Source organism: Phascolarctos cinereus, unplaced genomic scaffold (assembly GCF_003287225.1).
Source record: "Phascolarctos cinereus isolate Bilbo 61053 unplaced genomic scaffold, phaCin_HiC Scaffold_3;HRSCAF=262, whole genome shotgun sequence".
In the NCBI taxonomy this organism is placed as follows: Eukaryota; Metazoa; Chordata; class Mammalia; order Diprotodontia; family Phascolarctidae; genus Phascolarctos; species Phascolarctos cinereus.
Genome location: NW_027555736.1, coordinates 238546169 through 238571772, shown reverse-complemented (window position 1 = coordinate 238571772; position 25604 = coordinate 238546169). Strand labels below are relative to the sequence as shown.

Below are 25604 nucleotides of genomic sequence, written 5' to 3'. Positions count from 1 at the left end.
GTTGGAACGCACCCTGGTCCAACCTATTCATTGCAGAGATGGACCTTTTATTAGGAAAGGTCAGATTTTCTCCATCTCCCAGTCCCTGTTGTAAAGTCAGGTTAGAATTTGTCCTATGAAGTGCACGCGTATTTGTGACTCACTTGTTCCAACATGTCCTTTGGCAGGTCTTCCTGCTCATCCATGGTTAAAATTGCCCGTTTGATTTCATCATTGGATAATTTCAACCTATGGAAGAAAGATCACAGATGTTTTAAAATACCAAGAAAATTGGTTTGAATATGAAAAATTAATGTAGATACTTATTCTTGTGCTTTAACTATTGACGTTCAAGTATTTCTTTTTTAAGGAATTCAGGAATCCCTGTGCAAGGATATTTCCTGAAAATATTACATTTAAAATGGCATCTTGAAGCTCTTTTAATGTTTTTTCAGGGCTTTGTCTTGGAGAATTCTGTCAGAGAAAACAAAACGTTTATGTTCCACCCATTAAGGCCACAGGGTTATTATTAACCTATCTAATGAACTTTAAAAAAAAAGCTTTATAACTGCTTCAACACAATTGGTTTCGTGGGTAATTCTATATATTTTATTTTATGCAATTAAGTACATTGTGAGAAAGGTTCCACAGGCTTAAATGGACTAGCAAAGATGTCCATTATTCAACAATAACAGCAAAATGGTTAGGAACCCCCTTCCCTGAGACTACCTATTAGGTTTGAAGGCTTAAAAAAACAGTTGTATTCTCCAAACTTGATGAGTTTGAGATTAGGATACCACTTCTACATAATGCCTAAGAGACTGTATATAAGAACATGAATTGAATCGGGAAAGTTTTGCTTGTTTTCATTTTGGATAATGTTTAAAGCTCCTAAAAAAGGATTAAAAAAAAAATAAGGCCGTGTTATCTCGTTAAAGACTGAGCATTAGCAAATCTTCAAAGCAGAGAATAACAAATTCATGAATTCAGCTTCTGTTTGCCCATTTGTGAATCACACTGTTCTAACATCATATGCTGATTTAATTAAGGTGTCATGCTTGGACGACCACAGTTGGCATATGAAAGTGCTACCTGGTTTAGAACCCTGTTATGAAATAAAAGTCATGAAGTTCAAACATTTGTGGAAATTAAAATACTCAAGTTTTGTTGCTGTTGAATCATTTTACTTGTATCCGATTCTTTGTGACCCCATTTGGGTTCTTCTTGGCAAAGATACTGGAGGGGTTTGCCATTTCCTTCTCCAGCTCATTTTACAGATGAGGAAACTGAGGCAAACGGGTTAAGTGACTTGTGTAGGGTCACACAGCTAGTACTTGTCTGAGACCAGATTTTAACTCAGAAAACACTCAAGTAGGACATCTCAGACGACTAGTTTCAATAATACAAACATTAACAGAATTCTTGAAGTTGCTAAGTGTTCTGCCCTGGTATAGACAAGGTACTATGATCTATTTACCTTTTTCAAGTCCACTGAATTACTCCGTCATTTATACCAGGGATCAAAGATTTGTGCTTTCACAGGCTGCTGTCTCAAAAAGGGATCATATTTAAGACTGGCCTTCGTGGGAGAAAAGGAAGCAGCAATACAGAAACTCTTTCAGGTTTAAAAGTCAAGTTTTTCCTCTTCAGGGGGGAGAAAAATCCTGGCGTTTGCAATATTCTCCCTGATGATATACATGAAAGTATCCACGTGAATGAGATCACAGATCTCAAGTAGCCTGATACTTCCTTTTTTCAGTTAGCCAGAAATACTGTTACTCTCTAGGTTAACAATTAGCACTAATACAGTATTTTTCTTTTTTTTTTTTTGAAGTATTATCCCATTTATTACCTCCATACAAAATACTGTGAGCTGCTGTATAGGAAACAAAAGTTTCTTCTAGTCCTTCCCTCATTTCCTTCTAACCTATCAAATCAGTAGTGAAATCTCAATCCTTAAACTTCACAAAGCATTTAATTGACATTTCTCCTGGCTCAGTGGATAGAGTGCTGGGCCTGGAGTCAGGAAGACCTGAGTTCAAACCCAGCCTCAGACACTTACTAGATGTGTGACTCTGGCCAAGTCACTTAACTCTGTTTGCCTCTGGAGAAAGAAATGGCAAACCACTCCAGTATTCTGGCCAAGAAAACCCCAGGGAGAGTACTGGTGTCGTATGGTCCACAGGGTCATGAAGAGTCAGACACAATGAACAACAGCCTATTTTATAACATGGCTGTTTATGTATGTGTACATCACTGTACAAATCAGTAAAAATCTCCTTGAGATCAGAGTTTGTTTTTTCATTTGGTCCTTTTGTTGTTACGGTTTTTTGTATCCCTAGCGCTAAGCACAGTACCTGGTACAGGGGTAGGGGAGCCTATGGCCTTGAGGTCCTCAAATTCACACTTCTGTGAAGTTTGGATTCAGTCAAAGGGCCACACTTGAGGACCTAAAAATGTGGCCCTGAGGCCCCGGGTTTCCCCACCCCTGGCCTGGTACGTAATAGACCTTACCTAAACTTAGTGCAGCCTCCTAAACTTTACCTGCCTGCCACTACATGCTACACTTTATACGGTTTAGGTACTTCATAATTTTTAAAAAATTAATTGCTGCCAGACAAAGAAATACATAAGAAATAATTGTGAAGCATAGTCAAGTGGACCTACGTAGAAAGGCATCTAAGAAAGGAAAGATAAGGAAAGCAGACGTAGGATTGTCAAAGGGTAATCTGGGGTGAGTAGGCTGTTGTTATGCTCAATTGAGATTTCTCCAACTTTTGGACCAGATTTCATTAGAAGAGATTAAAAAAAAAAAAGCTCATAGCTTTTAAGCCACAGCTGATATTTGATTCTGTTTCCCCCCTCAACAGGTGCTCATGTGATAAACCAGGTAGACGGTTGCATCTGTCAGCTCCTTCCGTACCATCTCTACATCATTCTCATAACCAAAGCAGTGAGGCAGAGTATGAGTTCATCTGCCTTAAAGAAAATTAGCACACTACGTCTCATCGTGAGGGTGTTTGTTAACAAAGGGAGCAGCAGCAGTAAACCTGGACCAACCTTTGAACTCACGGAGTTCTCCAGAAATTCTTACCTCATCAACATGTTCATCACATCATCATGCTGGAAAACCTTTAAACTTAATGGCTCCAAATGAGCACCGTGGGTTTGGGCAGGCATGACAGGAAAACAAACTACTGTATGTCACAGACACGGGCTCTAGCCAAACCAAAGCATGATAGACAGCTATACTTCGTGTGCACATTAATCAAATCAGCAGACATTTAGTAAGTGCTTACATGAAGCCAGGTACTCTTCCTGTGTTGACATATAGCAAAAAGAAATATAATCACTTCTGGAAGGAGGCAGAAAAGAAACAGCAGCGGGGTGGTGCAGTGGATAGAGTGTTGGGCCTGGAGTCATCTTCCTGAGTTCAAATCTGGCCTCAGACACCTTACTAGCTATATGACCCTGGCAAGTCACTTAATGCCTCAGTTTCCTCATCATTAAAATGAACTGAAGAAATAAATGGCAAATTACTAGCTGTGTAACCCTGGACAAGTCACTTAATCCTATTTACTTCAGTTTCCTCATCATTAAAATGAGCCGGAGAAAGAAATGGCAAATCACTCCAGTAACTTTGCCAAGAAAACCTCAAATGGGGTCATGAAGAGTCAGACACAACTGAAAAAGACTGAACAACAAGAAGAAAGGAAAGGGGAAATAAGTTATTTAAGGGAGGTTTAACTTGTGATTAATGAGAATCAACGGGATATGGAAACATCTATAAGCATCATTAGGAGGGTTTTGCTTACAAGAAAAAAAAAATGATAGTTCTATGTCCTTTTCACACAGAATTGGAGAAACCCTTTTATGGGTTAGCTCTGGAAAGGCCTTCTGTTTTGCATTTAAAAGAAATGGAGGCAAAAAAAAATCAGAGAGTGAGAACACCAAGTACAAAATTTGCATTTCATTAGTTCTCCATATGGACCACAGAATTTCTTGCTTTTGAAATTGTATCTATCTGACCTCCAGAGACTGTGTCTGGAGTGAACTCAACCTGAGGAACAGAAAACAATTTGGGCTTCTCTAAAAATGAGGAATACGCAACTATGAGATCTCCAGAGAAGTGACCTGTCTAGTTAGACTCATAACCACTCCCATGACTGCTAAATGAAGGTAAAGAAGCAAACGGCACCGGGAATGCCTGGAAAGTCTACATTACTCTGAACTGGTTGTCAGTTCTAAACAATAAGGAATGACTTTGGGTGCGAGTGACAACTTAAAATTTCCAAGCTTCATTCTTCTAGCTTCTTAATATACAACAACATTTGGAGCAGGTGGGAGATGACAACTTTTGAAACAGTCTTTTCCGATTTCCCTTAATGCTAGTGTCTTCCCTCTTGTTATGTCATACCTGCAATCAACTACCTACAAAGAAAATTTAAGTAGCTTTACATATAGCTACATTTAAGATATATCTACAGATGTTTCTATAAGATGTATAGATGTGTCTATATCTACACACGTCTTGCTTGTACAGAGTTGTTTGCAGTTATATTTCCTATTAGACTGTGAGTTCCTTGAGAGCAGAGATTGTTTTGGTTATTTCTTTGTAGCCTCAGTACCGGGCACACAGTAAATAAATTCTTGTTGACTTGACTTGAAGTTCAGATTTATTTATAAAGCAGGAAGATAAAAGAAACGGTCTCCGACAGTATTTCGTGTACTTAATAATTGTTGTTCAGTCCTTTCAGTCATGTCTGACTTCGTGACCCCATTTGGGGCTGTCTTGGTAAAGATACTGTAGTAGTGTGCCATTTCCTTCTCCACCTTATTTTACAGATGAGGAAACTGAAGCAAATAGAGTTAAGTGACTTGCCTAGGATCACACAGGTATGTGTCTGAGGCTGGATTTGAACTCAGGTCTTCCTGACTCTAGGCCTGGCACTCTATCCACTGAGCCATCCAGCTGCCTGTACCTAACAGTACCAAATATTCCGATAATTTACCGTGAGGGCTGAAATATAAAGGCCTAATTAAGTAAACGAAAAACATAGGGTCACCTCAGTATTTTGGTCTTATGTTTGCATTAGAGGCCTAAAATTTAGCTTGATTCAGGTTCTTTTATTCTGTTATGAAAGTTTTCTTCCCAGCCTTAGAATCAGAAAGGATCTCAGAGGTCATCTAGTCCCTTTCTTTATTCACTGCATGGGATCTGTATAAAATCTCTGCAGGTGAGGTAAAGACCTGCTCCCCACCCCTATAAAAAGAGAACAATGGGGCACGTTTATGGTTTACTGTACTCAGATTGCAGACATTAGGTTGTGCGTCTGGAAAAAAAAATATGGCAGGACACTTCATAAAAATGTATTTTATGTGGTTTCATTTTGCAATATAAACCTTGTTTCTAATTTTTTTTGAAAGCTGTTTTAGGGAATAAAGCAGACTAGGGCTCTTATATACATGCAAGAAAAATTCTTGGGTCACTTAACAAAGGCCAGACAAATAAGTACTTTCAGTTTACCAATAGTTGTTCATTATATGCTTTTTCCTATCCATGTCCAACTCTTTTCTGGTCTCTAACACTACAGAGTTGGCATTTCAAATCTATGCCTATCTATCTTTGTACCTGTGAGTGATCCCCTTAAGAGAGGCAACCTGCTAGAAAGGAAAGGCATATAATTCAAATTCCCTTCTGTCACTTATTCTTTGTTAGGACCTTAGGTAAGTCACAGTTTATAGTTGAAAGGACCCATAGTAATTATTTCTTCTGGCCCCTCATTTGATAAATAAAGAATTTCAGGCCTTGAGAGAAATGATTTGCCCAAGGTTACTCAAGGAAGACAAGTGGCAGAATCTGGATTTGAACCCAAGACCTCCAACACCAAATGCAGTGTTCCATCATGATACTTCTAAGTGGGTTGGAACAGATGATTTCTAAGGCCTCTTCTAGCTCAAACACTAGATGATTTCATGTTCCATCTTATTCTGAACTACTGGCACAAACATGGCGTCACCTTCATTGCTTGTCATGTTATTCTCTAGCTGAAGATATTCTTCTAAGTTAGGTGAGAAAGTTACTTATGGATACAGATCTGACTAATTGTTCTGTGTCCTTCCTGTCTAGGCAATGAACACCTTTAAGTGGTCACAAAATACCAGACGTGCTTGAAAATAATACCTAGCACAATGCCATATATAGTAATAGGTAAATGATAGTATTTTTAGAATTGGTCCCATTATGTATTATATGACACACACTCATTATCTCGTTCTGGCAGAACTTAGAAAAGCACTTCGCAGGAAATCAAACTCCTAGGCCACTAGACAAGAAAGAGGGCTAATGTTAAGCCTCAGGGTATCAAACTAAGTGAAAAAATGTGAGATATAGTTTACATATCAATCTCATAGGTTTCTGTCTCCAGAATCACCAATTTCTATTGATTTTAAAAAATAGTAATTCCTCTTACCTATACCTTTTCTTTTAATTTTCATTAATGCCAGTTCACACTAGGTCCTTCTCACCTCTTACCTAGATTATAGCAATAGCTTCTTATATGACATCCTAGGCTTTACCTCTCCTTTCTTTAACCCATGCTGGTCAAAGCATACCAAACTAATTCTCCTTAAGACACTGCTCTCTTGGACCTTGTGAATACAACAAAATTGACAACGCTACCTAAGTTAATAAATAGATTTAGTGCTCTGTCAGACTACCAAAGGATACTCTCTAGAGCTGAACAAATTAATAACAAAATTTATTTAGAGAAATAAAAGATTTAGATGCTCAAGAGAAATGGGGGAGGGGAGGGAAGGAATGAAAGCATTTCTAGACTTCAATTATGCTATGGAAAACAGTCATAAATCTATTTGGTAATTACTCTTTTAAAAAAGTAGATTAGTAGAAAGGATTAGGTAAGGCAGAATAAGAAATAATTTAACAGAATATTAATGGTCAGTTGGGGAGGGAGAAGAGATCAGGAGAGAATCCATCATCATTATGATAAAGAAAGAGTTTTTCCTAACAAGGAATATAGGCAATCACGAAAGATAAGACAGATAAGTTTGATTATATTACATTGAAAAGCTTTTGCATAAACAAAATCAATTCATTGAGACCAAGAAGAGAAACTGTTATCTATGCCAATTTGCTTTGTATTTCTCTGATTACTGGTAATTTGGAACAATCTTTCACAGAAAGGATGGTTAATCATTTGCAATTCTTTTTAGAATTGTTTTTTCATATCCACTGGGGAATGATTCTTGGTCTCACATATTTGCTTAAAGGAAATTGGCAGGAAGAGCTGGAAAAGATTTTTCAACCAACAAATACTTATTTAGCATCTATTATGTGCCAGGCAACAGGGGCTACAAACACAATAAAAGAAACAATCTCAATCTCTAGAAACTTCAAATTTAAAACTCTCTTGGTCCAGTCTCCATAATTTGGCCCCATTCTACCTGTACAATTTTATTTCTCACTTAAAATAAGACTGGTGCTCATCCACCTCTGTTCATACTTTCTTGTCCCTGTCCCAAATTTCCCCTGCCTCTTTAAATTATATCATTTCAGGGAACTAGTCTGTTCTGAGGGCTTCTAAGATTTATAAGGTTGTATATTATAAACTGCCTCTGATCCAGATATGCCCCTATCCTGCAAGGTGACCCATTCATTTTCTAGAATAATCTACAACTAGAATCTTTCATTCTAGAAACTGACATGCCCCATCCAGTTTTGATCATTGGTACCTTCCTAGCGATGTATGGCTTCAGATATGTAACGCCTACCAGATGAGCCTTTTCCCTAACAACCCTACCCTCAACCTCTCACCATGCACTTCTCCCTATAAAACCCTTAGCTCTCTTTTGTATCACTGAGATATCTTTACGTAAAGGATCCAACCTAGGTGTTCCTGAATCTAGGATGAATGAGGAGAGTTTGTGGTAATCTGAATATTAGGCTGAAAGTGAACATTTTATACAGTTTTCTGTTTCCTTTCTCTTACTACTACTATATCCCAGAGATCATCTCTTTTCAGGTTCTAATGTCCCTACCACTTCATTGGCTAAGTCACATATGTATGTACCAGTCCTCATGAAAGACCTTATCTTTTTGCTGACTACATGGCTATAACTTTTGCCCCCAACTCCTCATGCCCACCCACATCCCCATGCTCCTCAATGTCTCAAAGAAACAAGTCTTCTTCCCATGTATAAGCTGAAACATGCCTGTTAAAAACAATAAAAATAAAAATAAAAACTCTATGCTTTTAGCCTTATTGGCTGATCTAACTCTTCTGTGGCAACCTCTATGCCCTTTAAAACAGCTATGAAGGACTGAGATAGAAATTCTGGATATCCTTTGAGATTTCACTCAAGTAATTCCTCTTTTATAAGGGGGCTTTTCCCTTCCCAGAAACCCTAGAGCACTTAAGAGCAATATCATTCACTTGAGCCCTCATCAGGGACTAACTTGTACTGTTAAACAATAACTTTCAAGTTTCTGTTTTGTCTCCCAATAAGATAAGCTCTTTGTCCTCTGCTTCACACCTTATATAGAACTAAGCACATAATAGGCCCTCAATAAATGTTCTGTTTACAGAATAGGATAAAGGAGAGCACCCCTTTAACCCGACTTTTTTCCTCTGGTAAGCTTTTAGATTACGTGCAGAATCATAGAAAATCAGAGTTGGAAGAGGCTTTAAAAGCCATCCATTTCAACTAGAACCTAACAAGAATCTCATTTATAATCCCTGCTGAAAGGAGTCATCCAATGTTAGTCCGAAAACTTCCACTGATGAAGAACCCATTCACTCCCCCAAAGTAGCCCATTCCATTTTGGGGGTATTTCTGAATTTTGAAACTTTCTTCCCTAATACAAAGCCCAAATCTGCCTCCCTAAAACTTCCACCTCCTGCTCTTTGTTCTATCCAGACACAAAAGTCTGACCTGCCTTCTACTGACAGACTTCCAAAATACTTAAAAATAGCTAGTAAATCCCAACCAAGCCCTTTTTTTCCAGGCTAAACATTGAAGGCCCTCTGCCATCCTATAGTCAATCTTCTCTGGATGTTTATCAATGTTCTTCCTACAATGTAAGGGCCCATAACTGAACACAATTAATCAAGCATTTATTAAGCATTTACTACTATATGCTGGGCACTGTGCTAACCACTAGTGATACACAAAAGAAAACTGGACCCATAAAGAATTCTTACTATTGGGCCACCCAGAATATGGACATAGTTTTGCTATACAGAACAGAGCCCCTACAATCCTAGACCTTAGAATTGGAAGAGGCTTCAGACATGATTGATTAACCCAAACTGTACTTGAAACAAGAATCTCCCCTGTAACATTTCCAGTTAATAATTATAGAGCCTTTGCTTAAAGACCTCTAGTGAAAGAGACCTTACAACCTCCCCCAAAGCAGCCTATTACACTTCAGGGAAGCTCTAATACCTCACAAAAAGTTTCCCCTTTTGTGTGAATCAATGTTTGTTGAAATAGAACTTTGCCTATCAGTTATTAATTTATGTTACAAGCAGTGTTTTAATTCATCCCCTTTGAAACTGACTAGACTAAGCCTGATCACTTCAAGGGAGCATTTGTGGAGTGCTCCAATACTAAAAAAAATCACTCTAATCTCTGATAAATTACACAGCATTAGAACAAAATAACTTCTTCAAAAACTGGACAGGAAAAGTCAGGAAAAGCTATGATTTTATCTCTGAAGCTCAGTAAATGTCACCATCAGCAGCCCCTGTTCAGTACAATCTGTCTGCAAGGAACTGGATCAATGTAATTACTCCCATTGGGATTTAAACCCTATGGCATAGAAATGAAAAAATGACAGTAATCTCTTTGAAAAGTTTTTCAAATAGCTTCTTCTGCACTTCAATGAGATTTTTTAAAAACCACAGTAAATAAGATTTAAGAAAAAAGAATTAAAAGATTAAAAAATTATTTTCAAAAAATCTTCATTTAATTCAGCATTTATATAAGAATATTATTTGCCAGAGGAAGCGAGGTGGTGCAGTGGATAGAGCACCAGGCTTGGAGTAAGGAAGAACCGAGTTCAAATCCAGTCTCAGACCCCATACTAGCTGTGTAAGCCTGGGCAAGTCACTTAACTCCTATTTGTCTCAGTTCCTCATCTGTAAAATGGGGACACATTGGAGAAGGAAATGGCAAATTGCTCTAGTACTTTGCCAAGAAAACTCCTTACAAGGGGTCACATACAATCAGAAATGACTGAACAACAACAACATTATTTGTCAAAGAGGGGAGGGAAACCTTAAATACACTCCATCGTGTACATAAATTGCCTTAAAAGTATTTTCAATGGTGACTTCCTGAGGAAAATTTACATTCTTCTTCAGCACAATAGAGACTGTGAAATAACCTCAAAGGAGTATTCAGGGGGTAAAAGTGGGAATATGTGAGTTGAATGAATCCCAGGCAAGCACAGAAACATGCTTTTCAATTAGACATTGAATCAAAAGGTTCACATCAATTTTTCATGTGTTACCAGATTAAAATTTAGTTATCTAAACTCTTTTCTCACACACCACGAGATATTTTATCTCTATGTAACATGTAACAATAAACAGGCCTCAGTGTTATAAGGTAGGCATAAAATTAGCTCTCTGTACTACAAAGGTCTTTTCTCAAAAGTAGTTTTTAAGACCAGATTAAAAAAACAAATGTGTTTCATGATTTATATTCCTGAGAAAATTCTCCTTATGACAATGTCAACCCAAGGGAAGTTTTCATAGTAGAACTTGCCCAACATGACTTTTTAATACATTAAAAAAAATTTTGTAGATTTTAAAAAACATTTCCCTTACTCCTCACAATCACTGCAACCATCCTAAACTGGAATTAACATGAGGAAAGAAATAAGAGACCAAGGAGCTAAATGTGATGGCAGAAGCCAATCCAACTGTAGCTGAAGGAGAATTTGTAGTCAGAATTTGCAATTTTTCTTTCCTCTGTTCAAGTGTGGATATTATATGAATGTGCCCCTGAAAACCGAATTTTGAAAATTAAGTTTTCATTCTGATTTGATCTTTCTAATTAGTAAAAAATAGCAAGAGAAGAAAATGTTAAAACAAAAGGCCAGGAAGGAACTAAAGCTTGAAGGAATAGACCAATGACATTTAAAAAAGCTAACATTCTAATATTTGTTATAGTATGGTGATGCAGTGAGCTACCCCACAGACAAACATCTGTACAACAGGACGATAGAAAGGTCAATGAAAATAAACAAAAACTTAGCTTTGTTATGTATATAACCTATATAAAATCACTTTTTGAATGTCAAGGATCACGGGTGGGGAACCTTCAGTCTCGAGGTCACATGTAGCCTCCCCACCCCTGCAAGGTGAAAACAAATTTCTACTTAAGGTTTCAAGTAATTTCATATTTTTATATATAGAGAGATTATAATCTAAGAAGTTTCAAACTCATCCCTAGTTGTTTCACAGAGGGAGGCATAAGTATCACTTACCCTAATTAGTAATACAACATAGAAACAGATTTCCCAACAGGCTTATAATTTTTCAAGTTTGCAATATACTTACAAATGTAAACAGTTGTGAGTCACACACCAAAATCGTTCACTGCATTGAAAGGTTATGTTACAAATGCTTATTTTACTCAATATTAACAATACCTTGAGAGCAGAATGTTGCAGTTCTGGGCCCTCCGGCCATCAATCACTGAAAGTTCTTTCACTTTGTGTCTGGAACTCAATGTGTCATCAATGGCATCTGTTTCTTTCTGTAAAGGGCATGATAGGAATCCATGAAAGTCAAACAATGACATTCTGACCACACACACACATATACACACAGTTATAAAAATAAGTTGTCCTCATACGAAATCAGAAGCAAAGACTTCAATGTAGCCTTCAAATGAAAAAACAATGAAGAACGACACATTTTAAAAACTACTTAGAGGTACAGATAGTTTGTGATGACAATGAGATCAAGCATAAATTATTGATGAGCATTTCCCCCTCTTATGCATGTGCTGTCTTCCCAAGCTCCCTCCCTGAGAGAACTGCCACAATGAATCAAGCTCACTTTGGGCCTTCCATTGGCCACTTGAGACATGTGCAGTCAGTATTTATTCATTCATTCATGCTAGAATTATTTGCATCACAAACACCTAAAAGGTTGAACAATAAATCCCTGCAGACTATTTTCCACGCACCAGAAGGTTACCAAGTATAGCTGGCACCTTATCGTCCCGGAGCAGGACAGACTGTTCAAGGGATCAGTTCAAATTTTGATTTCCATAACACATTTGTTGCCTACTCTCCCTGAACAGGTAGCCAAGGACATCAGGGATCAAATAAGAGGACAACCACAAGAAACACAGCTTTTTATTTATTTTGCCATAGGTAAACAAATAAAATGGTGTTAGAAGACTCAGCAGAAAAAGCTTGTCATAAAGAACAAAAATAATTACATCGTTAAATTTCAGGATCCATAAAGGCTTTCTAGGATGTTTCAGTGAAATGCAGGAAAACAAGACAGCTTTATTACTAAATATCAGCATAGTTCAAGGGGAAAAAAAAATTGAAATTGTGCTTCAACTGTCTTGCTGGCATCCTGAGATTCAGAGCACACATGCAATGTCTGAATGCACCTCAGTATAGTTAAGCATACAATGTGATTTTCACCAGGCACTGCATTTTATACGGTCTACAGACAAACATGACTAAGAATTTCCAAGTTGGCTGTGAGCCAGTTACGTTAAACAAGACTTTTGGCAATCATTCCCTTACCTGCTTGGAGTTACTGTTGATAAAGAAATCCTACAGCCATAGCAGAAGCGTGGAAAAGGTAATCAAAAACATGCAATTTAGTAGTCACAGCAAAATCCCCACAAGTCAAGTATTCAGGAAAACTGCTAACAGAGTTGCATACTACAAAGGCTCCTCCTATGTACATGATACATCTCTTCCTCCCTTTCTACCTGTGATTCACAGGCTCACTGTTGAAACACAGACCTTCTTCCCTACCTACCACTTCTTGCTCTCACCATCATTTAGCTCTGTCCTACCTCTTTTATCTCCTCCTTTCCTCAGTCATTTGGAAATCCTGTTTCTTCATTAACAAAATCCCTTTCATCCTGGACTTCTTTCTCTTTTCTATTCTGTCTTTTTGCTCTTCTGCTCCCCCCTGAAAGACTTTGCATCCCAGGCCACCCTTCCTAGTACTGGGTGTGCCTGTTCTCACGCTCCATGACACACTGGTCCAGAGGAAGGAACAGGTATACATACTCTTTGTTCCTTCCCGTTGTCATTAGCAGATAATTCCTATAATGCCATCTCCACTTTGGGGTTTCCTCCATTTGTTGATATTTCCCTGTCCAGATCCACGTTACAGTCATCAACTAGCTTTCATTTATGCAAAAGGAGGTCATTCTTCCTTCATTTTCAAGGAGATCAAGGAGCTCATAGTCTTCCTTATTATCTATGTTTTGTTTTTGATAGGTACACTATGTGTTGATTTCTCATCCTCTTAATTCAGTCACCTTTACAAATCCCATGACCTATATCTTCATTCCACCTCAGTATCTTCAATGGTGGTCATACTCTAATTCAACATAGCTGAAGTACCTTCATTTCACTGAACTTTGACATTTCTTTGACATGCCTTATAATAATCTATGACTCAGTGAACCAAGAGAAACAAAAATGGGAAAGGAATTAGGCAGATCTGGTTGAACAACTCGATCAGAAAAAGGGTGAATTAATAGTTGATGTCAACATGGAGAAAGTTCTCTAGGGATCAGTCCTTTTCCTCATCCTGGTTCCACATTTTTGTCAAAGGAATATCTATCAAACTAGCAAATAGTGTGAAGCTATATACTAAACAAAATTGAGATTTTAAAGGTTCTCAATAAGACTACATTCAAAAAACATTTATTAATAAAGGAAACTGAACAGAAATAGATTAGAAGTCCTTAGCTTAGGTCAAAAAGTCATAATCACAACAATAAGAAGGGTAAACAAGGCCAATGAGTGCCACTAAGAGATAAAAACAAAGAAAAGAAGAACACTTCAAATGAAGGAAAGAAAGTTTCCAATAGAAAGAAGTGTTGGTGGCATTGTTAGAGCCCATTTACCTCAAATGTTACTCAAGGAGGCTAATACACAAGACTAATTCCTAATTTAACATACAGCAAGGGAAAAAGGAAAACAAAGAGGTATCTCACATAAGGAAGTTACAGCTTTTGGTCCATAATTTTTCAAAGTTGGAAGGACTAAAACTTTGTTGTAAAAAGTCCATCACAGGTTTCAGGCCAAAAACTTGCACAAGGAATATTTGCTCAATGTATTCCTTAAGGTCTCATTGGTCCTGGTAATACTGCCAGGGTCAACGAGCTGTTTCATAAAATTTCTCTAGTGGGAAGCAAAAAGTTTATCCTCCTCCTATCCTGCGCATCCAAGCAGTGATTGCTTTCCTAGAACAGCATTTTCAAATAAGTCAATAACCAGCAAACCACTTTCCCTCTCAATGATGTCAGTCTTCCTTTATCCCTGAAGGAATAGCAGTTCTCCTCTACACCCCCAAGACTCCCCTTCCCTTCCCATGAGAGTGAATTCTTTTCGAAGGCAGAGAAAGCTCCAAATTGGAATGGGCCCCAATAGTTCCTCTTAAACTACTCCCTCACCTTCAGGGAGGACCACACCTACAGCATTGCAGCCAGATGTAAATAGATCCTTTCTTTTTTATAGGCCTCCAAAGGAGAAGCATCTAAAATTTTCTGATGTAAAAATTCTCACAGCAAGAAGAAATTAGAATTCTAGCCTGTGCTCTCCACTCTGTGTTCTTTATGCCAAAATTTAAGTCCACTTTTTCTGCATTTAGCACTATGCCTGTCACATAGTAGGGGCTTAGTAAATGTTTATTGATTGAGTTCGTTCAGCTTTCAATGAAATTATAAACTAGCAAAGTCACCATTGTCTATCCTTAATCACTAGCATATGAAGATTAAAAAAAAAATGCTATGTCTATAAGCCAAAAATGCTACCCTCTTATTTTCTCAGAAGATAGGATGATATACTAGGAGTGGGCACAGCTTTATGAGAAAGCATGGTTAATTTTTTAAGTATTCTTTGCCTTTGAAGATTGTGACATCACATAATATAACCTTTCAGACCCAAATCAAATCTTTCTGTCTGATAGCTAAGATTAAAAAGAATGTCTTCCTACAGATGTTAAAGATCCAATTTTTTTGACTCTTCAATTATTCACTCTAAAATCATAAGTTAGCTTCAATATTCAAAGCGCTGATTCTTACAGCAAATGATATGTTTTATACCAGGTTCCTGCCCATCTGAATCTAGTTAGAAAAGCAGACTTTTTTTTTTGTTTGGTTACTCAATGGGAACACATGCAAAAAGAGAACATCTCTATTTGCACCTTGTCCTGAGGGAGCTGTTCATGCAAACTGCTGTTGTAATAACATATATGTACCATTTCACAGATATTGACATCCCCATTGATGTCAATTGCTTTGATTTTGATTTGAAGCATTGGTGCTTCAAATTGGCAATTATTTGTAATCCTCAATTCTACAGCAATGAATCCCACTAAAGGAAGGTTACATAATGAACTTTTTGAAATATAAAAATTAGCAGCATTGTATCAGTCATAAGCAAGCAGAAATTATCAGTGAATTCACCAAATGGGTTTCAACCACCATCTACAAAGCACTACTAGAACATCAAATTTTATCTCTTGTGACACTTAGGAGGATGCATGTGTTTCATAAAACTTCAAATGACCAGAAATGTCCACATCGAACTGAGGTCCTTCACTGAGCCTTTTGTTTTACTCTTCAGGGGAAAGCTACTCAAGCTTTTCTCTGCAATGTAAGATATAAAAAACAAAACAAAACAAAAAAGCCAACGATAGCAATAACAAAGTCTTCTTCTCTTTTTTCTCTTGCTACATTCTCTCCTCTAAATCTATACCTTCATCCCTACCTAATCTCTCTGAGCTCCTACCTCCAACTGCCCAGGTTGATCCTCTACAGGCACCTCGAACTCATCCTGTTCAAATTGAGCTGATTAACTTTCCCCTATACTTGCTACTTCTTTTGACTTTCTCCAGTTTGTCTACAGCATCACCAATCATTCAGACTCCTATTAACTTTTTTTTATTATCTTTCATTTTTCCTCCTCCTTTAACTGATATCCAATGAACTATCAATCCTGTCAATTCTGTCTTCATGCCTTCTCTCATGACCTACACCTCTTCTCTAGTTTTATTGATATTCGCCAAGTAGGCCCCCTCATTACCATTATGTAGATAGTTGAAATGGCCCATATCAGGTCTTTCTGCCTCTATTCTCTCCTTTTTCCAAACAGTTCTCAAACCACTACCAGAATTAATCTTTCTTTCCCATAAATATCACATCATACTGCTCTGCTCAGAAACCACTGCTAACTTTCTATTCCCAAACAAGTGACCTTTAAACACCTTTGCCTGGCATTCAGAGACAGTCTATAGTCTAGTACCCCACCCCACTCCCCACCTTCCAACTTATCTCATTATCTCCTTCCAAACTCTCTAGGTTCCAGCTAACACAGACTACTCTGTGTCCCGATTCAAAGGCCCCTTCCCACTCCATGAAGCTCTTCTTGTCCTCTTAGTGGCCTGTCCCTTTGGACCTCATATAGCATTGCTTGTAACTCTTTGGGATCAATCAACATTTATTAAGCTCTTATTATGTCCCAGGCATCACAGTATTTAGCTGATATTTGAAAGGGACCTTAGAGATGATCCAGTCCAACCCCTCTCATTTTTTTATAGAGGAGGAAACTGAGACCCATAGAGGTTAGGTGACTTGTCTCAAGAAAATAAGATTGAGTTTCTAACCCAGGCATTGGGTTTCCCAGATCCAACGTTCTTTCCATCGACTAAATGCACTTATGATGTAATGTCATATATTGCAATTATCTGTGTCTTATCACCTTACAGTTGGCTATAAACTCTATGAGTTTAGGCTCATGCTTTATCTCAATGTTGTCTCTCCCCATAGCGGGCACCGGATAAATGTTGCTGCTGAATTCCGAGCTGAGAACAAAATGATATTGAACGTACTATATTTACCACTGTGAAGTGCTTAAGTGGGACACAAAATGATTATTCAAGAGTAGATTTAAATCACTTTTCTCTCGATTTGAATAGAATGACAGCAAGGAATTTTTTATTTAAAATCACACTCTAAATTCTGATACTGTTTTAACATCTTTATCACTCAAACTGGCTGACATCCTTAAAACAGAAGGAGCCATGGGACAAAATGGTACTTTCAAGGCCCCTCCTTTTTTTTTTTTGATGAAGCAGTTGGGGTTAAGTGACTTTCCCAGGGTCACACAGCTAGTAAGTATCAAGTGTTAAAGGGCCCTTCTTAAAGATACATGCTAAGGTAACACATGAAGTCATTGGGTCCTCTTCTGGTCCTTCCCATAGATCTCCAATTGAGAATATATTCCCTCAATTCCACCTCCTAGCATTGACAATCCCATTATTTGGAGATTCTGCTTTGCATGTTTTCCAAGTCTTAAAATTTCATCCAGTAGAACCCTCCCATTTTAACAGAAGAAGAAAACAAGAGTCAGAGAGATTAAATGTCATCCCTAGACATACAGTGTGTCAGAAGAAGGATTTGAACCCATGTGCTCCTGACTCATCATACAGCTTCTTTCACAGATGGAGATGGAGGAAACTAAGCTCTTGCTACAGACCAGAGGGTAAGTGACTTGCGCATTCCAAATAAATGAAGACTACACCATGGAAAACTATATCTTAAGCATGGAAAAAGGGAGCAGTTCTCAAGGGTGATAACAATTAAGTACTACTTGGCAAAGACTGAAGGGCAAATGAGTTCTGCCCTTGGTGTTGCTATTAATCAGAAGGATGTTACTACGTCTGGAGGAGGATGATTCAGCTAATGGGCACCCTTTAGAATATCTTAAATATTCTGTCACAGAAATGGCCATTTATTTCTGTTCCTCCTGTAACAAATTTATTCAAGTGGTTTAACTCTCCCTTTGGGGATATTAAAAATTATATTTAAAAAACCATCCCTTCTCAAAAGCATTGTTTCAATTTCATTGCTCATCAGTTTTAAAAGGAAAATCACACTTAATTACTTAAGCTGAGCAGCTGTGTTTAAACTCCCCTCCAGGAAGTACTGTATCGAAATGTGGCAATGCCTCGTGCTTGCAAGCATTAATAAATAGCAAGTCTTACTCCCTCTTTCTGAGCTACCTTAATGTTTAAACACATCAGGAGTTTTCTTATCTGGTCTAGTCTATGACTACCACCGATTACTTAAACAGCAATTAGTTGCTATGGCAATTACCCAATTATAACACTTTCTCCACCTTTCTTTTTACCAGATCTCATATACTGCCTGTGTACCCGTCCCAGAGCTTTTTGGCACAGAGAGACATCATCCTACACCTTCTGCTGAAAGCCAGTTAATTATAAGTCTTGTAAACTTGGGCCTTTTAACCACCTGCTATTAAACTAAATGCAGCCCACATGCTCAGACATGAGAACCACTATAAGTGCCCAGTACTTTTGATTTTTTAAAAATTCTCTTCTCGAAATTCCCAAGTAGCTGTTCATGCCTTTTGATCAAAACAACCAGTTATTACAGGGGTTAGGAATGAAGATAGTATTTGGTATATCTAAATAGGTGCTAGGACCCTCTGAATTGTCCCCTAGCAATACATCTGAGCTTTAATTCATTCTGTGAGATTACCTTTTATGTAAAATAGCCTTGTACATAAACCACTTTTTAATGAGATGGTCTGGTAACCAAAAAGAAAAAATCAGTGTGTAATAATGGATAGAGAACCAGCTTCTCAGCTAGGAATGCCTAGATTCAAGTCTAGCCTCTGACACATACTATCGATGTGCCCCTGGACAAGTCATTTACCATTTCCGGGCTCTAGGCAGCACTTTTAAGACTATAAAGTTGACTTGCATTGATAAAAGAAGTTCCTCACCCAGAAGTTCTCTATACCAATGAAATCACAGATCTGGTCCTTGTCTCTATATCTTGGTAATCAAAATCACTTGGATGGGGTCTGAGACCTATTAAGCTGTACTGAATTCACTTTGTAGTGACAGAGATTACAAGATGGCATAGCACCGTCAGCATCTGCAACTTAATGATAAACAACATCTGGATAAATTTTTTTTTAAACACAATTCCGTTTCATCTAAATTCAATGTCTCTCTTGATTGCCAGAGCCAGAAGGATATCTTTATGGTACATCAGAGAGATTGCTAATGAAGCATTTTGAGCTCCAAGACTTTAATATTTTTAGAATCAATGCTCTTTGAGAATTCATTTCCTTTTCCCTCATCACCTCTCTGTTTATCATAGAAGCACTCTAGTCTCTGGCTTCATGATCTGGAAAAAAAAAGCAGCACCATTTATCACATTTCATATAATAATTTTAAGAGTTTCATCTTGCACTTTCACAATAAAAATAAAATAGTATAACTTGGGATTAGAGAGAAGGCTTCTATTTCTAAACTGACAGATATTCTTCTCTTTATGGAATAATTCGAGGCATTTGATCTTTGGTGAATTGAAAGACACATTTAAAGTGATAAACAAGATAAGTCTGAAAGCATACTAGCTTATCTTCAGCTTATCTTCTACCTTGGTTTGCTTTGCCTCCTTTAGCTTCCCAGATACCCTTATTGACCTTACTGGATAATTAAACTAGACCTAATCAAAACAGGAGATCCATTGCTCTCTTGAAGAAAATTGATCACCTTGGTGAATGGTGGGGCCAATGACCTACATGTAATTCACCAGGATAGCAATGTCCTTTCAAATGAGAGGCCCCGTAACCTCTATAATCACATTTAATCCCTCCTTATATAAATATCCTACAAGTTCATTCTCACTTAAAGAGCACCACAATTCCCTTTATCAAGAACTTCATTCTTTGATAATTTCAACTTATTAGTTCATTTCAAACTGTTTTATTTTCCTTTTCTGACACTCTGATTTTCTACTCCTTTGCAATTTTGTCATTTTAGTTTATCTGTTTTCTGATTTATTGCTAAATATCCATATCTTTTTTCTTCATTTTGCTCAAAATTAGCTTCCAAACTACCTTGGAACCATTTTATTTCTACGACAACAAATAAATCCTGTTAAAATATATTTGGGGGAACAGTAGAAATTCCAAAATTTGAGCTTGAGGTTCTTGGTAACCATGGCTATGTAAGTTTGGCACAATCTAGATGTAAGGTCTTTACCAAGATCATCATTTTTATCCTGTTGTTGTGACCATACTATTTTTTCCCCCTAACATTGGCTTTGGCTTCTCTTATTCTGCACATTTAGCATCTTCTTACTTCCCAGACTCTTCTCAACCCTGTTTGTCATTTGTCAGCCTTGATGACAAAAACTCCTTTCTCCATTTTTTCTCCTCCATCTGTCTGGCAATAAATCTTCACCAAAATCCTGTTCCTTGATTTCCCACACATTTCTAAAGGACTCCATCTGTTCCACCAAATATCTAACTAGGATAAACATTTGCTACATGCACAAATCAACTTTGAGCCATGCAAACCAAGGCTTTCAAGAACTATGTCCAAAACGCTCCTCACTGTTCCCTCAATCTATTGCCAGATCTCTCCTCCTTTTCATAGTCAAAGGCCTAAAATCCTCTGTTCTCATTGCCTCCACTTTTTTTCCTCTCACTCAGCTATCAATTCTTTGCAATTTGGTTTCTAGTCTCATTATGATTTGCTTGGTTGACTGTTTTTTTGCATTTCCTTTATCCTCACAACTTAGCCAAGTGTCTAAAATACAGTAAGGAGTTAATAAATGCTTGTTGACTGACTGGCATGTTGAACATCATACAACTGAAACTGTTGTCTTCAAGGTTGTCAATGATCTCTTAATTTACAAAATATAATCGTCTCTTCTCAATACTCAACCTCCCTGATTTGCCCATTCCCTCCTAAAAATTGCCTTGCATTTACTTTACATATATTCATATATGTATGGGCCTCCCTTTATAGAATGAAATTCCTGGGGGCATTTTTCTCTGGTACGACCAATCTTTGTGATACTTGATAATGCTTATCATCCTTCTCTTCCTGGATTCTTCCCTCTGCGTTTTCATGGTGCTATTCTCTTAATTCTCTTCCTACCTGTTGGATTACTCCTTCCCACTATGTTTTTCTAGATTATCATCCATGTCCCACCCCCCTAACTGTGAGTATATCCTCAAATCTCTTTCTTAGGCCCTTTCCTACCTGCTGTCATTAACTCCCATGGATTCAATTATCTCTATGCAGATAACAGACATGCATATCCAGCCTTCAGTCCTCATCACCAACTACCAATTAGATATTTCCAACTTCATGTCCCCAGACATCCCAAACTTGACGTGTCCAAAACAAAACCATCTTCTTCCTCAAACCCACACTACCATCCTTCCAGGCACACAGGGCCATCCAACATTAGAATCATCCATACCTTCTCATGTTCACTCCCCTCACACACTCAATCAGCTGCCATGTCTTGTTTATTTCTCTTTAATAACATCTTTTGCATTCATTCTCTTCTGTTTACTCACAATGGCAATCCTTCCCACCTGAGTTCAGATCCACTCACGCATTATATTATAAGCTCCTTGAGGGCAGGGAATGTATTTTATTTGTAGCCCCAGTGCTTAACACAATGACTGGTGCATAGTAAGTGCTTAATAAATGTTTATTGACTGACTCATCACCTCTCACCTGTACTATTGCAGTAGCCTCCTAAGTGGTCTCTCTACCTCAAGTTTTTCTTCTCTCTAGTCTATCCTCTACACAATGGAAAAAGTGACATATTTAAAGTCTGACCATGTCCCCCTCTGGTTCAATAAATAGCAGTGACTCCCTATTACTTCTAGGATCAAAGAAACATTTCATTGTGCATGACATTTCAAGCGCTTCATAACGTGGCCCCAACCTAATTTTCTAGCCTTAGTTTATATTACTCACCATCATATACTCTAAAGGCCGCATGTGGCCCTGTAGGTCCTCAAGTGTGGCCCTTTGACTAAATCCAAACTTCACAGAACAAATCACCTCAATAAAGGATTTGTTCTTTAAACTTGGACTCAGTCAAAAGGCCATACCCAAGGACCTAGAGGGCCACATGTGGTCTTGAGATGGCAGGTTCTTCTCCCCTCGTCTAGCCGAATCACTCATTGTCTTTCCCACCTGACCTTCCATCTCTATGCCTTTGCATGGGCTGTCCCTCACCCCCATGCTTAGGATGAACGCCTTCCTCTCCTATGCTTCTTAGAAAGTTCAGATCAGATGTCACCGATTCCATGAGGCCTTTCCTGATCTCCCACCCTCAATGTATTAGTCCCTGCCCCAATGGCCTTGTACTTATTTTGTATGCGCTTTAAGCATGGCACATAGTAGATCACAAGCTCCATGAGGACAGGGACTGTTTCATTTCTGTCTTTGTATCTTCAGCACACAGTGCGTGACCCCCAACAAGTGCTTAGTAAATGCTGGCTGACCGAGTGATACAGCATGCATTCTCTTTACCATTAATACTTTCCTTAAGATGGCCCACCTTCCAAAGTCAGAAATGCTCACAGTGCATAGACAGATGCCTAACCTATGCACATAGGCTCTACTATGCATTTATATACGTTAAGCCATGCAGCAAGTAAACCTTTTGCAAAGCTAAAGATGCCCAGGAGAGAGGCTGTAGTCACTGGCTCTGAATCAGTCTAATGTTCCTTTCATTTCATGCTGCGGTGATGGCCCTTGGTACATACTAGCCACTGGTAAATGCTTTCTAGTTAATTCAGTGGCCTTAGGGAACGTGTGTTGCTGCTTACCTGCTGTCTCTGATAAGCTGAGAAAGTCCTTTCTAGGTCTTCCAGATCGAGGTTTTTAAACACTTTCAAATCATCAATTTCGGTCCATATGGTTCCTTCTAGTTTGTTCTGAAAATATCAAGATGATAAAATGCTACATTTCCCAACTACATAAAAAAAATCAGAGACAATTGTGTTATAAAGATTGCTGTGGTATCGATATTCATTCTACTGAATGCTGAAAAATGTACTATTGGTATGGACAGACTGGTGTCATTTATTCAGAGGTTTTTATTCCTTAAATCTCTGTGGAAGTGAGGCCATTGAATTCACACTGAGAAAATCAAACCATCCAACAGGCAGGGTCATTTTCCTTTATAGTGAGAGAATCATGCTGCCCATTAGGCACAAAATGACAGGAAATAAATGGCTTACCTCAGGGAGCTTTGACCAGTTGAAGGATTTCAGGGCATTTGTGGGCTGGGGAATGTTTTTCTTCTTGAGGGTCAGACCAAGAGGAGCGCCTGGAGGTGGCATTATTCCTCCTAAAGGAGGAGGTCCTGGTGGGGGAGGAGGACCACCTGGAGGAGGTGGAGGAGGTGCTGTTGGAAGATGGCCTCCACCTGGCAGGGAGGGGGTGGAGGGGGAGGAAGAGATCCCGGAATAGGGGAAGGAAAGGGACTGCCTGGCGCTCCGGGTGAAGGGCCACCTGGAACTGATGCACAAACGGCCCTCTGCAAAAGAGCAAAGGAAGGCTGATCAGTAAACAGTTTGTTTGAAGTCCCTTTTGTAGGTAGCTGAATGGCATAGTGGATAGTGCCTCACTTGGAATCACCAGAGTTCAAATTTGACCTCAGAAATGTTAGCTGTGTAATCTTGGGTATCTCACTTCTCTTGGAAAGTTTAAAATGGTCTTAATAATAGAACTTCACAATGCTGCTGTGAGGCAACCTACGTAAAGCATTTTGCAAACCTTACATCCCAGCTGTTATTTTAGGCTTTGGGGGCTAAAATGGAGAGTCTATCATTACGTGTAAAGTGGTTAATAAGGATTTAATACTTCCAAAGATGGGTAGATAACTAACAATTAAAGTATGTGAATAGACAAGGATTTGTGATTTCTTCAGCATTTGGAACCCCTCGGATACAACTCCTTTTACCAACAGCAGACACTTGTGAAGTTGTGAAGGGAATTCTACACAGTCACACAGCTAATAAACCCCAAGTGAAGTATCTGAATCCTGGCATTCCTGATGCCAAGCCTAGCCAAGCATCCACTACACCAACCACCTCAATATGCAAGGTGTAAAAAAGGTAATCACTGTGATCTTCCTGTCACTTTCTGTATCATTCATTATGTTTTTGTTTCACCTTATATTTAATGTCATAACATCCATGTTCCAAGTACTAGTTTCTTTGCCCTTCTCATAACATTCTTCATAATTTTAGCTTTTGTTTTAAAGAAAAGGAGCCTGAATCTCATCAATGTGTATTAAACTCAATATTATTTTAAAAACTCAACTGCAAATACCACTACCCATCCCCTTTTATACCTCACCCCCAACCCCCATTAAATCAACTTGCCTTCCACATTCTCTTTCTCTGACCTTAAAGGCAGGGAGGGTCTACTGAAAGTTCCATTTTATTTCATTGTATTCCACCAGCCAGAAATCTAGTCAGGTATAGATGAACTCTGGATACCTGCTGGATCGAAATCAGACCTCCATATTTAACCATAAATGGAAAACTGCACAAAGTCCCCTCACCCTGCTGAGTTCTTGGAGCTGTGCTGTGAGGTCAGCCACCTGTTGCTTGACTTGCTTATGTTCAGAGGACTCTTTTTCAAGCTTTTCTTTCATTTTATTTAAGGTCTGCATCATCTCTTCTTTCTCTTGAGTCTTGGCATCACACTCTCTTTCTTTCTTTTCCAATTTCTGCTGCAGATCACTATGTTCTACAAAAACAGGGCATGAAATCATTTTGCCAAAGAAACTCTTCAAAATTACAGGACTTTATCCAAAAAATAGTCACATAGGGAAGATCAGAATATATATTTTTGTTTGCTGGCTTACTCCCCCAATTAATATGAATCAGTCAGTAAATAAATAAATACTTCAGTGCCTGCTATATATTAGGCCTTGTGCTAAGCACTGGGGATACAATGAAAGGTAAAAGACAGTCCCTGTTCTCAAGGAGCATATAGTCTAATGGAGATATTCTCCCTTGATTGTAAACATCGCTATAGTTAGTAGAACCACAGAGAGGAAGCACGTCATACTGGTTAAAGAGTTGACTTGGGGAATTAAGAAGGTCTGGATTCACAGTCCTGGATCTGAAACAAACTGGTTGTGAGACCATGGGCGAGTCACCTAACTTCTTCATGTTCCTAAGTGCTAAGGCAGCAAAGTAATCAATGGATAAAGTGCTAGGCCTGACGTCAGGAAGATCTGAGTTCAAATCTGGTGTCAGGCACTAGCTGTGCAACTCTGGACAAATTTACTTAACCTCTATCTGCCTCAGTTTTCTCAACTATAAAGTAGGGATAATAATAGTGACCTACCTCACAGAGGTAGTGAGGGTGTTGTGAGAGACAATATTTGTAAAGTGCTTGTCACAGTATCCAGCACACAGTAGGTCCTTAATAAAGGCTTGCTCCTCCCCTACTAGGAGCCAGTAAGACTACAAGTTGCAAAGTCAGTTCCAGTCTGCATTGGCAAAGGAT

At 38.4% G+C, this 25604-nt stretch overlaps 1 protein-coding gene across 1 annotated transcript in view; it reads right to left on the bottom strand.

Annotated features, from left to right (window-relative positions):
* Window positions 1-25604, bottom strand: part of DAAM1 (dishevelled associated activator of morphogenesis 1) — a 207742-nt gene that overhangs the window by 29611 nt on the left and 152527 nt on the right. Inside the window, 6 exon segments of the mRNA XM_078151516.1 lie at window positions 144-228; window positions 11660-11766; window positions 22904-23011; window positions 23318-23512; window positions 23515-23616; window positions 24649-24836. Of these exon segments, the coding sequence (XP_078007642.1) occupies window positions 144-228; window positions 11660-11766; window positions 22904-23011; window positions 23318-23512; window positions 23515-23616; window positions 24649-24836 (785 nt within the window).